The following is a 13805-nucleotide window of genomic DNA, read 5'->3' on the forward strand; positions in this document are numbered from 1 at the left end:
TGGAGAGGAAAGCTGGCTGTGTCTGTTTTCCTGGAGAGAGCTCTGGTGTTGCTTCTGCTGCTGGGTTTTTAAAACTGAAAGCAAAATGAATCCTTCTGGCTTTGCAGAACACTACAGAACGGTCAGCATAGAGTATCAGCTAAGGCCTGGTAATTTGAGCCAGGTCTGGCTGTCGGCCAACTCCACCAAGGTGCATCAGCAATGATCTTCCTGGAATTTGCTCATCTGAAATGCAACCTGCCTTGCCTTAGGTCATAGGTCAACCCTCAGTTTACTAGTGATTTACCATGAATAACGACAGAGGATGAGTTGAGAGTGAAACTGTGGCTTTAATTAGCTTAAAGATACCTGCTGGCAGCCGGCTTCAGACTGAAGGCAGGGCGGGAGGTTGGCCACCTTTTTATACCTGAGCCCGAAGGGAGGAGCCACAGGCGGAGCCAGCAGGGGCAAGGCCAGGCATGTTACATACAGCAGGTATAATTCATACAGTGGTTTACCACATTCACCCCCTGTTTAAAAAGAAAAAGGAGTCCGGCGGAGGTGAAGTGGACGGGTTGAATTATATATTGAGTCTGTTGGGGGCTTTGACTGTCCGTTGTGACCGCTGCAGTCCCGGCTGTGGTGTGGATACTGGTGTCGGATGAAGTGTTGATGCCTGCGTGTCCAGGAGCGTGTCGTCTTCTGCATCACCAAGTAGATGAGTGCCTGGCTACGGGCCCTGGGGTTCTCGCGTGCCATGCACTGGGACTAGCGGAGTATGCCATTGCCCTAGTGCAGCATGGGTACCAATGAAGGGAGAAGGTGTAGGGTCGGGGCAGTGGTGATGGTCGCTGGTGAACCTGCGGGTGCCAAATCCTCCCGCCTGTCATGGTGAGCCACGTGGGCATATTGTGGGTAATCATGGAGGAGATGGACCCTTTCGACCAGGGGATCCGACTTCTGACTCCTCGCATGCTTCTGGAGGAGGACGGCCCTGGAGCGAGACCCCTGAGGTGGATTTCCCGGGGAAGACGAACATTCTCTCGTGAGGGGTCACATTGGTGGTGGTGCACAGGAGCGACCGGATTGAGTGGAGCGCATCGGGAAGAACCTCCTGCCAGCGGGAGACAGGGAGACCTCTAGACCGTAGGGCAAGAAGGACGGCCTTCCAGACCGTCGCGTTCTCCCTCTCCACCTGTCCGTTCCCCCGGGGGTTGTAGCTGGTAGTCCTGCTTGGGACGATGCTCTTGGTAAACAGGTACTGACGCAGCTCATCATTCATGAAGGAGGAACACCGATCACTATGGATGGAGTTGGGGAAACCGAACAAGGTGAAGAGGCCGTGCAGGGCCTTGATGACTGTGGCAGAGGTCATGTCAGGACATGGGATGGCGAAAGGGAAACATGAGTACTCATCAATGATGTTGAGGAAGTACACATTATGGTCAGTGGAGGGGAGGGGCCCTTTAAAATCGACGCCGAGGCGCTCAAAGGGCCGGGAGGCCTTTACCAGGTGTGCTCTGTCTGGCCGATAGAAGTGTGGTTTGCACTCCGCGCAGACCTGGCAGTCCCTGGTCATGGACCTGACCGCCTCGATGGAGTAAGGCAGGTTGCGGGCCTTGATAAAGTGGAAAAACCGGGTGACGAGGTCAGTGGAGGGCCCGAAGTCGGTCTACTTGTGCACTGGCACATGTACTGCGGGATAGGGCATCTGGGGGCTCATTGAGCTTCCCGGGTCGATACAAGATATCATAATTATAGGTGGAGTTGATCCTCCACCTATAGGATCTTGTCATTCTTGATCTTGCCCTGCTGTGTGTTATTGAACATGAAAGCATCCAACCGTTGGTCAGTAAGGAGAGTGAATCACCTGCCGGCTAGGTAATGCATCCAATGTCACACAGCTTCCATAATGGCTTGGGCTTCCTTTTCGATGGAGGAGTGTTGAATCTCGGAGCTCTGGAGGGTACGGGAGAAGAAAGCCACGGGCCTGCCCGCCTGATTGAGGGTAGGGACTAGGGCAAAGTCGGACACATCGCTCTCCACCTGGAACGGGATGGACTCATCTACTGCGTGCATTGCAGCTTTGGCAATATCTGCTTTGGTAAGATTGAAGGCCAGCCGGGCCTCAGCCGTCAGGGCAAAAAGGGTGGATTTAATGAGTGAGCGGACCTTATCTGCATAATTGGGGACCTACTGGACATAGTAGGAAAACAATCCCAAGCATCTCTTCAGGGCCTTGAGAAAGTGGGGATGGGGAAGTTCCAGAAGGGGGCGCATGCGATCGGGGTTGGGCCCTAGGACTCGTTTTCCACAACATAGCCAAGTATGGCTAGGCGGGTTGTGCAAAAAACACATTTCTCCGTATTGTACGTGGGGTTAAGGAGCTTGGCGGTCTGGAGGAATTTTTGGAGGTTAGCATCATGGTCCTGCTGATCATGGTTGCAGATGGTGACATTATCCAGATACGGGAATGTGGCCCGCAGCTTGAACTGGTCAACTATTCGGTCCATCTCCCATTGGAAGACCGAGACCCCATTGGTGACGCCGAAGGGGACCACGAGGAAGTGATAGAGGTGCCTCGAAGGCAGTTTATTGGCAGTCCTACGGGCTGATAGGAAGCTGGTGGTACGCGGACTTCAGATCAATGGTGGAGAAGACTCAGTGCTGCGCGATCTGGTTGACCATGTCAGATATGCGGGGGAGGGGGTACGCATCGAGCTGCGTGTACCAGTTGGTACTCTGACTGTAGTCGATTACCAACCGGTGCTTCTCACCAGTCTTGATGACCACCATTTGGGCTCTCCAGGGGCTAGTACTGGCCTCCCTTCCCGCAGGAGTCGCTAGACCTATGACTTGATAAAGACCTTGTCCCGAGCACTGTATCGTCTGCTCCTAGTGGCGACTGGCTAACAGTCCAGGGTGAGGTTAGCGATGAGCAGCGTTGGGGTGACCTTGAGGGTCGCGAGGCTACAGATGGTGAGGGAGGGGGGGGGGAGGGGGCAGGGGTCCATTGAACTCCAAGGTAACACTTTTGAGATGGCACTGGAAATCGAGCCCCAGTAGCACGGCAATGCAGAGTTGAGGGAGGACGTAGAGTTTGATGTTTTTGTACTCAACGCCCCGTGCTGTAAGGGTTGCAGCACAGTACCCACGGACTTCCACGGCATGCGATTCGGAAGCCAGGGAGATTTTCTGGGTCGCGGGTAAGATTGGGAGGGAGCAGCGCCGTACCGTATCTGGATGAACAAAAATCTCTGTGCTCACAGAGTCGAAAGGGTAGGTTGTCTCGTGGCCGTTGATCCGGACAGCCACCATGGAGTTGGTGAGGTGAACTGGTCGAGGGTGATGGAGGTGTGCTGCGAAAGGTGGGCAGGCTGATCGAGGGTAGCGGAGGTCAGCTTACGATCGGGTGAGCAGGGGTTCCGGGAGGCGGCGGGGTGATTAAAAGATGGCGGCCCCCAGGGGTCGCCATTGGCAAGTGGCGGTGAAGATGGCAGCCTCCAAAGGTCGCACGTGGTGAGTGGCGGTGAAGATGGCAGCCTCCAGGGGTTGCACGTGGCAAGAGGTGGTGAAGATGGCAGCATCCACGGGCTACATGCAGCGCTGCTGGGTTTAAAAACGGGGTGGGCCTGGCAGATTTTAGCGAAATGGCCCTTCTTTCTGCACCCATTGCAGGTTGCGCTCCTTGCTGGGCAGCGTTGTCTGGGGTGCTTACCCTGGTCACAGAAGTAGCACTATGGGGCTCCGGATTTGGCAGGTTACTGCGCGGCACTGGGTTGCAGCGCCCCCCGGGTCGGGTGATGGCGGCGGCCACTACGTCCACGAGGGTGCCGCATGGTCGAAGGTGTCGGCATCCATGTTGTGGAAGGCCGCTTCTAATGAGTCTGAAAGCTGTACTGTCTCTTGGAGGTCGAGTGTACCCCTTTCTAGTAGGCGCTGGTGGGTGTAATTTGACTTTATGCCTGCGGCATAGGCGTCCCGGATCAACAACTCTGTGCTCGACAGCCGATACCGCCTTACAATTGCAGTTCCGGCTGAGTACCCGCAATGTGCGCAGAAATTCAGCTTGTGATTCTCCGGAGCGCTGTCGCCTCGTGGCAAGGAGATGCCTAGTGTACACCTTGTTGACTTTATTGACATACTGTCCTTTCAACAGCGTTATCACATCCGCGTACAAGGTCGCTTCCCTGATAATAAGGCATTCTTGCGGGTTCACCCGGAGTTGAGAACTCGCAGCTTGTGGGTCTCGACGACGACGATGGTGGAGGATTCGATGTAGGATTCGAAGCAGCGTAGCCAGTGTTCGAACATGCTAGTGGCATCGACTGCTTGGGGGTCCAGCTCCAGGCGATCAGGTTTGAGTGATTGGTCCATCTTAAAACTTTAAGTTAATTAAATTGATGTACCATCAATAACAACAGAGGACGAGTTGGGAGTGGAACTGTGGCTTTAATTAGTTTAAAGATACCTGCTGGCAGCCAGCCCCAGACTGATGGCAGGGCCGGAGGTTGGCCATCTTTATACCCGAGCCACAGGCAGAAACTGCAGGGGCAAGCCCAGGCATGTTACATACAGCAGGTATAATACAATACAGTGGTTTACCACAATCAGCCACTCTAATTAAAGGTGAAGTACATCCTAAAGGCAGAGGCACATTAATTGTCCAGGTACAAAAATTTAAACAGCAGAATAACCAAAATTAAAATGAGAAAACAAGGGACAAACGGGTTAACAGGAGGATCCTTATCTGCAGTGCATCACTCACTCACTACAAAGCCAGTAACTTGAAACACCACTTCAAAATGAATCACAACTTTCATCTGATTATCCTCCTAAATCAGAGTGACAGAAGAAGTTGTTAACCATGTTAAAACCATCCCTAAACAGCCAGAGGCAGTTGATGGAGGGTTAACAAATGCGGATGTACTACTGGATGAACTCATCAGTGTTGCAAGAGATGGCGCACCTGCAATGCTGGGGAAACATGAAAAGTGATCCCAAATTTCCTTAGTTTTTTCACTATTCATTGCATCATTCATTGTGATAATCTGGCACCCAGATACTTCCAAGTACAAAAATGTTATGAAAATGGTCCTTGAAATTGTCCACTCAAATGGGAAGACTCACTGACAGTTCAAAATGTTATTTAAGGACTGGGATCTCGAAGACAAGCCTGATGATTTATCTTTCCAGGTGTTTTGTGGGGTGTTTGTTGGCCAGCCATGTCTTAAATAGGTTTGTGGAACTATTGGAGCCTATCATTGCACTTCATGGAAAAGTCCTATCCACAAACTGGAAGATAAAGAATGGATACTGGATCTGATGTTTCTCACTGATATAATGCAGTCTCTGTGAGCTCTCAATTTGGCCATCCAGGGGCAGGATAACATTATTTCTGACTGTACTTCAAGAGTTCGCAGCTTCCAGAATAAAGCAAGGCTTTGGCTAAAAAAACTGTCAAAAAATGTAAACCATTTTCTACATCTCAAAAGGAGGGTGAACACATCTCCTCACATTTGAAATGAAAAATCACAAACTCAAGAATACAGAGATAAAATCCAAAGTCTACTTGATAATTTTTGAGCTAGGTTTGATGACCTGCAGAAGTTGACATTCTGCTTTGCCTTCCTTGTAAACCCATTCATGGTTGATGTTGTCAATCATGGTTCACAAACCTCTGGTTACAGAAACATCTGTAGAAATCAAACTATTGGACTTCCAGGAAGAGGAGGAAGTACCTGAGGAGAAGGAACTATGAGGGGCTGGTTTAGCTCACCAGGCTAAATCGCTGGCTTTGAAAGCAGGCCAGCAGCGCGGTTCGATTCCCGTACCAGCCTCCCCAAACAGGCGCCGGAATGTGGCGACTAGGGGCTTTTCACAGTAACTTCATTGAAGCCTACTCGTGACAATAAGCGATTTTCTTTTCATTTCATGACCACTATCAGCTAACACATGGGGGCCAGGAAGGAAAGTTGGGTGGTCAGTAGCTTGATGAGAATAGCATTGATGAATGGTAGAGGACAAGAAATTTTAAATGCAAGCTGTGAAGGGTGGAACAAATGAGATAATGGAAGAGAAGGTGCCACTGAGTAGCAGAACTGATCAAGGTATGATTTTTGTTAAGCAAAGATATTAAGGGATATGGGCTAAAGGCAGGTATATGCAGTTACGCCACAAATCAGCCATGATCTCATTGAATGGCAGGAAAGGCTCAAGGCTGAATGGCCTTCTCCTGTTCCTCTGCTCCTAGTAATGTTGTCAATACATCCTGATTTAAACTGGGCAAGCAGTGGCAGGTGTAGCTAGGCAGCATCATTAAGAGGTTGGTCTTCCTTCAACCTACTTTAATTTGATTTTTAAGAAATTAAATTTTTGTTTTGCTCCAGGTGAAGAATTCAGATGATGGAAAGATATCCTTGGAGATGTCTCTGGGTCAGCTCCTGCGGCGCGCATCTTCAAAAGCCTCTGACCTCCTGACCTTTAACCAGTCGAGTGGATCTTCCAGAATTCTGGATGGTGAAATTATTTACTCAAAGAACAATGTTTGCGTCCATCCATCAGACCTGCTGCGAGGCCTTGGAGAACACCACCCAGGTATAGTACATGCAGCTGAACTGTTCTTCATGGTCCAGATTTGAGCAGTCATCGCTCGTTAAGATGTTTCCAATTTAGTTAATGTGTTGATTCTAATGGGCAATGGATTGAAATTGCAATTGCACCCAACCTACACTTGTCCATATATTGATTTAGATAGTTGGTAATTGCTTGTTTTCTTTTAGCGGTAGTTAGCAACCATAAATTGCTGCTGATTTTGCTGATGGATAAAATCGGGTTGTACAATGTGGAAGATTAGTAAGAACGAACAACTGTCACTGTGCCACTTTTGAGCATCTTTCTACCAGCTCAAAAATTACACGGACAGAATTGAAGAAACAGGACTGTCCTCCTGTCTCTTGGTTGTGCAATCATGGTCATCCATGAACCAGACAGGAAAGGGAGACTTGCATCAATTTATCTACTTTTTTTTAATACTCATTTTATTGAGGTATTTATGGTTTTACAACAAAATAAACAATGTACGCTGCTATTTCCGGGTGAACCCTAACATTGACCCTCAAGGCGAACTTGATTTTCTCCAAACAGAGAAAGCTAGCCATGTCAGTAAGCCAGGTCTCCGTCGTCGGGGGCTTTGGGTCCGTCCAAGCTAATAGAATCTGTCTCTGGGCTACCAGGGAAGCAAAGGTTAGAACATCTCCCTCTTTCTCCTCCTGGATTCCCGGGTCTTCCGACACTCCGAAAATTGCCACCTCTGGACTTGGTGCCACCCTTGTTTTTAACACCGTGGACGTGACCTCCGCAAACCCCTGCCAGAATTCTCTAGGTTTCGGGCATGCCCAGAACATATGGACATGTTTCGCTGGCCCTCCCGCACACCTTGCCCCATATCCTCTACCCCAAAGAACCTGCTCATCTGGGCCACTGTCATGTGGGCCCGGTGAATGATTTTAAATTGTATCAGGCTGAGCCTGGCACATGTTGCGGACGTGCTGACTCTACTCAACACGTCCGCCCAGAGACCATCCTGTATCTCTCCTCCTAACTCTTCCCACTTGCGTTTCAACTCCTCGGTCTGCATCTCATCTGACCTCATGAGTTCCTTGTAAATGTCTCCCACCCACACTCTGAAACTACCCTGTCCTGTATTCCCCTTGGTGGTAGGAGCGGGAAGGTTGAGACCTGCCCGCGTAGGAAGTCCCGCACCTGCAGATACCTAAATTAATTTCCGCTTGCTAATCCAGATTTCTCCTCCAGCTAGAAAACCTCCCATCCTCTCAATCCCTGCTCTCTGCCATCTCCGAAACCCTCCATCCATCCTCCCCAGGGCGAACCGGTGATTATTACAGATTGAAGACCACACCGATGCTCCCTCCTCCCCCACATGCCTCCTCCATTGCCCCCAGACCCTCAGGGCCGCCATCACCACAGGGCTGGTGGAGTACCGTACGGGTGGGAACAGTAGAGGTGCCGTTGCTAGCGCCCCAAACTAGTGTTACTTTGCATGAAGCTGCCTCATCACGCTCCCATACCAACCCTCCCCCCACAACCCACTTCCTGGTCATGGCTATATTCATCGCCCAAAAATAATTACTAAAGTTCGGCAGCGCCAGCCCACACTCAAGCATTCCTTTTTTATTCGCGGGATCTTACCCGCCCATACAAAGCCAGTGATTACCTTATTGTCCCGTTTAAAAAAGGACTGTGGAATAAAGATGGGAAGACACTGAAACACAAACAGGAATCTCGGGAGGACCGTCATTTTCACTGTCTGCACCCTGCCAGCTGGAGACAACGGGACCGCGTCCCACCTCCGAAAATCGTCCTTCATTTGGTCTACTAATTGGGCCAAATTTTACTTCTGTAGCTGTTCCCATTCCTGTGCCACCTGGATGCCTAGGTACCGAAAGCTTCCCCCTACCACCCTAAACGGCAGTTCCTCCAATCGCCCCTCCTGCCCCCTTGCCTGGACCGCGAACATCTCACTTTTCCCCATATTTAGTTTGTACCCTGAAAACCGGCCAAATTCCCCCAAAATCCTCATAATTTCTTCCATCCCCTCCAGTGGGTCTCTCCCCCCCGCCCTGGATCAGCCCCTTGAGGCTCTCAGCGCACAATTGCTAGCGGCTCTATGGCTAACGCGAACAGCAGTGGGGAGAGGGGGCATCCCTGTCTCATTCCCCTGATGCAGCCTGAAATAGTCTGTTGTCCTATTCATCTGTATGCTTGCGACACGAGCCTGATACAACAACCTGGCCCATTCAATAAAGCCCCGCCCAAATCTGAACCGTCCAAGAACCTCCCACAGATATTCCCATTCCAACCGATCAAAAGCCTTTTTTGCGTCCATTGCAACCATTACCTCCACATCCGTACCTTCTGAGGGCATCATGATCACATTTAACAACCTTCTGCCTACTCTTAATGAACCCTGTTTGGTCCTTCCTAATCCCGTCCACAACACAGTCTTCAATCCTAGAGGATAAGATTTTGGCCAGCGGTTTGGCGTCCACATCCAATAGGGATATCGGCCTGTAGGACCCACATAGCTCCGGGTCCTTGTTCCGCTTCAGGATCCATGAGATCGTGGCCTGTGCCATCGTTGGGGGAAGCACCCCACGCTCCCTTGCCTCATTGAATGTCCTCATCAACAGCGGCCCCAATATCCCAGAGAACTTTTTATAAAACTCCACTGGGTACCCGTCCGGCTCTGGGGCTTTACCCGACTGCATGGCCTTCAAACCCTCTGCTATCTCTTCCAACCCGATCGGGGCTCCCAGCCCTTCTATCAACCCGCCGTCCACCTTCGGGAAATTCAGCCCTCCTAAAAATTGCCTGATCCCCTCTGGCACAGCTGGGGTTTCCGACCCATACAGCCTACTGTAAAACACCTTGAACATCTTATTCACCCCTGCCGAGTCTCCAACCAGGTACCCGTCCCCGTCCTTTACTTTCCCAATCTCCCTGGCTGCCTCCCTCTTTCTAAGCTGCTGTGTGAGCATTCTGCTGGCCTTCTCCCCATGCTCATAGATTGTCCCCTTGCCTTCCTCAGCTGCTTTACTGCCCTCCCTGTAGTTAACCAGCCAAACTCCGCCTGTAGCCTCCGTCGTTCCCTTAAAAGCCCTGCCTCTGGGATCTCCGCATACATCCTGTCGACCTGCAATATCTCCTTTAACAGTTGGCCCGTCTCTGCTCTGTCTGCCTTATCCCTATGGGCCCATATCGAGATCAGCTCCCCTCTAACCACCGCCTTCAATGCCTCCCAGACCACCGCCGCCGAAACTTCACTCGTGTCGATGACTTCCAGGTAGTTCTGAATACATTTCCTCAGCCGCCACCTCTTCGTCAGCTAAAAGTCCCACGTCCAGCCTCCAGTGCAGGCACTGGCTACTCTCCCTGCTAACCTGTAGGTCAACCCACTGTGTGGCATGATCTGCGATTGTGATTGCCGAATACCCCATGTCCACTACCCCCGGTCAGTAGAGCCCTATTCAAAATAAAAAAATCAATCCGGGAGTACACTTTATGCACGTGTGAGTAAAAGGAGAACTCCTTCACTCTCGGCTGCCCAAATCTCCATGGGTCCCCCCCCCCCCCCCCCCCCCCCCCCCCACATCTGCTCTATGAACCCCTTTAGCTTCTTTGGCATTGCTGGTACCCTGCCTGTCCTTTGGCTCGACCGGTCTAACCCAGGGTCAATAACTGTGTTTAAGTCCCCTCCCATGACCAACTTATGCGAATCCAGGTCCGGGATATTCCCCAGTATTCTCTTTATAAACTCCACATCATCTCAATTTGGCGTGTACACATTTACTAATACCACCTGCAACCCCTCAAGTTTCCCATTGACCATAATGTACCGGCCTCCCACATCCTCAACTATTCTTCCCGCCTCAAATACCACTCGCCTATTAATCAGGATCACAACCACTGTCTGTGAAGAGTTTGCACGTTCTCCCCGTGTCTGCGTGGGTTTCACCCCCACAACCCAAAAGATCTGCAAGTTAGATGGATTGGCCACACTAAATTGCCCCTCAATTGGAAAAAATAATTGGGTACTCTAAATTTAAAAAAAAAAAATCAGGATCACTCCTCTAGTCTTCGGGCCCAGCCCCGAGTGGAAAAACCTGTCCGACCCATCCCTTTCTTAATCTGATCTGATCAGTTACTCTAAGGTCCGTCTCCTGTAGCATTACCACGTCTGCCTTCAGTCCTCTCAAATGCGCGAACACGCGTGCCCTCTTAACAGGTCCATTTTTAGACCTCTCGCATTCCATGTGATCAGCCTAGTTGTGGGGCTCATCCCCCCCCCCCCCTTTGCCCATCAGCCATCACCTTTCTTGAGCCAGTCTCCAGCCCACGCCCCACGCATCTGCCGGCCTGCCGCCAGGCAGCCAACGGCACCGACCTCCTTTCTGACATATTCAAAAGAAAAGCAGTCCCAACACAATTGCCATAAAAAATTTAAGAAAAACATGATAAACCACGAAAAGATCAAACAGAAGATCCAGCATCTAACAACCTCCATCCCCCATCAGTGCAAATGTAAACTTGAACTCACTCAGCTTTTCAACAAGTCCCAAATCAATACAGAAGGCATTCCAAATAATGGCCCAAAAAGAAAGGAACAAGAAACTTTAACGTGAGCACTGCAGCAAAGTTCAAAGTCTTCAGTTCACCACCAGTCCTTTCCTTCTAGCGAAGCCCATCGCTTCCTCGGGCGACTCAAAATCAAAATACTGCTCCTCATACATTACCCAGAGACGGGCCGGATACAGCAGTACAAACTTCACCTTTTTCTTAAAAAGGGTCGCCTTTATCTGATTGAACCCCGCTCTTCTCCTGGCCACCTCCGCACTCAGATCCTAATAGATCCGCAGGATACTGTTCTCCCATTTACAACTGTGTCTGCCTGGCCCACCATAAAATACACTTCTTGTCCAAGTGCCTGTGGAATCTCACCACCATTGCCCTTGGGGGATCCCCCACTCGCGGCTTCCTCGCGAGCGCTCTGTGCACTCTGTCCACCTCCAAGGGTCGGGAGAACATCCCATCCCCCAGTAACGTCTCGAACATGCCCGCTATGTATGCCCCAGCGTCCGCTCCTTCGGACCCCTCCGGGAGACCGGTGATTCTCAAGTTCTGCCGGCGGGACCTATTCTCTAGGTCCTCCACCTTCTCTCTCTAGGAGACTTTTCATCTGGTCTCTCAGCATCCCCACCTCCAACTCCACCGCAGTTTGATGTTCCTCCTGCTCAGCCAGCACCTTCTCTACTTTCTGGATTGCCCGATCTTGGCCATCCAATCTAAGTTCCAGCTGTGCAATCGACTCTTTAATCGGGTCCAAGCATTCCTGCTTCTGCTTGGCGAAGCCCTCCTGAATAAACTGCATCAGCTGCTCCGTTGACCACTGGGTCAAAAAGTCAGGACTCTGGTCATCCGCCATGCTTTCTCCCGCTGCAGCTTCAGCCCAAGCCTTCTCTGTACATCTATTTCTTCCTTTGTGAGCACTTCTAGTGCGCCTCTCCATGCACCAATGTAGGAATCCACTCCACAATTGCCTCTTCCATCAATTTGCCAAATCTAGTCCGATAGAAAATCCGGGTTGGGGGGGGGGGGGGGGGGAGGTCCAAAGGTCTGATGTGAGCGGGAGCCACTAAATGTGCGACCTACTCCTTCATAGCTGCCATTGGAAGACCTAATTTATATATTTTTTAAAGAGATTCACAAAATGAAAACCCATTTCTAACGTACCATTTTGTTCGATGTTGCCGTCAATGCAGAACCTGAATGCTAGCATTTGAGCATCATTACAAATAATGTTAATAATCTCTACTCAAAATCACCTGAACAAAACTTTTGAAAGCTGAGTAAACCTCTTCTATTGTTACCTGTCAATGGTATGAACAATTTCAGTTTCGCTTCTGTGCCTCAAAATACAGCTTTTCCTTTCTCCTGTCCCATACTTGCATTACACACAAACATGGGAGTTGAGAGCTCTAGTTGAGGTTTAGGGTTTCATTATCCATTAATTAGTCAACACATGTATTGGTAGATTGGCAGATTTGTTTGCCTAAAAGAGCTGGCCTTCTTGTTTGCTTGGCGTTAAGCTGCGTACTTTGCAGTGTTATGAAAATGCTGTAGCAAAAAGCAGACAGTAGAAGGTACTCCTGCTCTGTGGCATGGGTACAAGTAGGAAGATTATTTCCAGGGGGCGGGGGAACACATTTCACAACTACCGAAGATCTTAGTGGATGTGTTAATTTAATGGATTTTAAATTAGCTTTTTGATCAACATCTGCTTAAAATCCACCACTTTTACTCTTTTCTGTTAATTAATGTGCCACCCTTTGCAGAAAACTGTATAACGTCTTGTGTCTATTTGTAAAGCTGCTTTGTGTTTTCCATTTTTTGGAGCCAGAACATTTGTATGCAAAGAAAGCACTGAAAGGTTGGAGCGAGCGCAAGGATCTCAGATTACAGCTTGAAGTTATTCCAGTAATACATCGACAGACTGCAAAACAATATGAATGTACTTGACCTTGAAAGGTTTAATCCCATTGACTGAAAACGGCAAATGAGTATTTGAGTATTTCGTGATGGTACCGTACCACTGAACTTATCTTTAATTTCTCTTAGCCAAGGTTAATGTAGGGTGCCCTCTAGTGTTGAAGCCATTGCACTTGACCTGTAGAAATAGATCAGAGCAAACCGAGTTCAAACCAAAACATTCAAAATATTCGCCGTTGATCTGAAAATGGGCAAATAAATTCATCAGTAACTGAAGTAAAAATATCTTATTGACACCAATATTTGAAATAGCAAAGAAAGGTGATGGGTAGATAAGACCAAGAGGTCTTTGTTCATTTCTTTCTAGGTTAAATGTATTCTCTAAATAACAGCTATTGTATTGCAGAAAATTTGTACAGAGAATTTATTTTTAAATTGTTTAGTACACCACTATTACAAGTGTGTTTATGAACTGTCTCACTGAGGAGCAATTTTAAGAGGATGGTTTGTATATACTTTTAAAAGACTCACAGGCAAAGCCAGTTCTTTAATAGGCAATAATATATTAAATATTATGTCCTTGGGCTGAAATGCTGACTGTGATTGGCTGAACAACAGCCACGTGTGAAAAGTAATATTATTAATGTTACCCAATATTTAATCAGTCAGTAATTGTCTTCAGGAAATGACGCTATCAACAACAATTTGCATTTATGTAGTATCTTTAACATAGAAACATATTCCTAAGGCACTAAACA

At 49.1% G+C, this 13805-nt stretch overlaps 1 protein-coding gene across 1 annotated transcript in view; it reads left to right on the top strand.

Moving 5' to 3' along the window:
* The window catches only part of tbc1d16 (TBC1 domain family, member 16), a 131721-nt gene that overhangs the window by 35908 nt on the left and 82008 nt on the right, over positions 1-13805 (top strand). Inside the window, exon 2 of the mRNA XM_038777204.1 lies at positions 6369-6576. Within this exon, the coding sequence (XP_038633132.1) occupies positions 6405-6576 (172 nt within the window). The 5' untranslated portion in view covers positions 6369-6404. The remainder of the gene's footprint in view (positions 1-6368; positions 6577-13805) is intronic.

This window comes from Scyliorhinus canicula, chromosome 18, assembly GCF_902713615.1.
Source record: "Scyliorhinus canicula chromosome 18, sScyCan1.1, whole genome shotgun sequence".
In the NCBI taxonomy this organism is placed as follows: domain Eukaryota; kingdom Metazoa; phylum Chordata; class Chondrichthyes; order Carcharhiniformes; family Scyliorhinidae; genus Scyliorhinus; species Scyliorhinus canicula.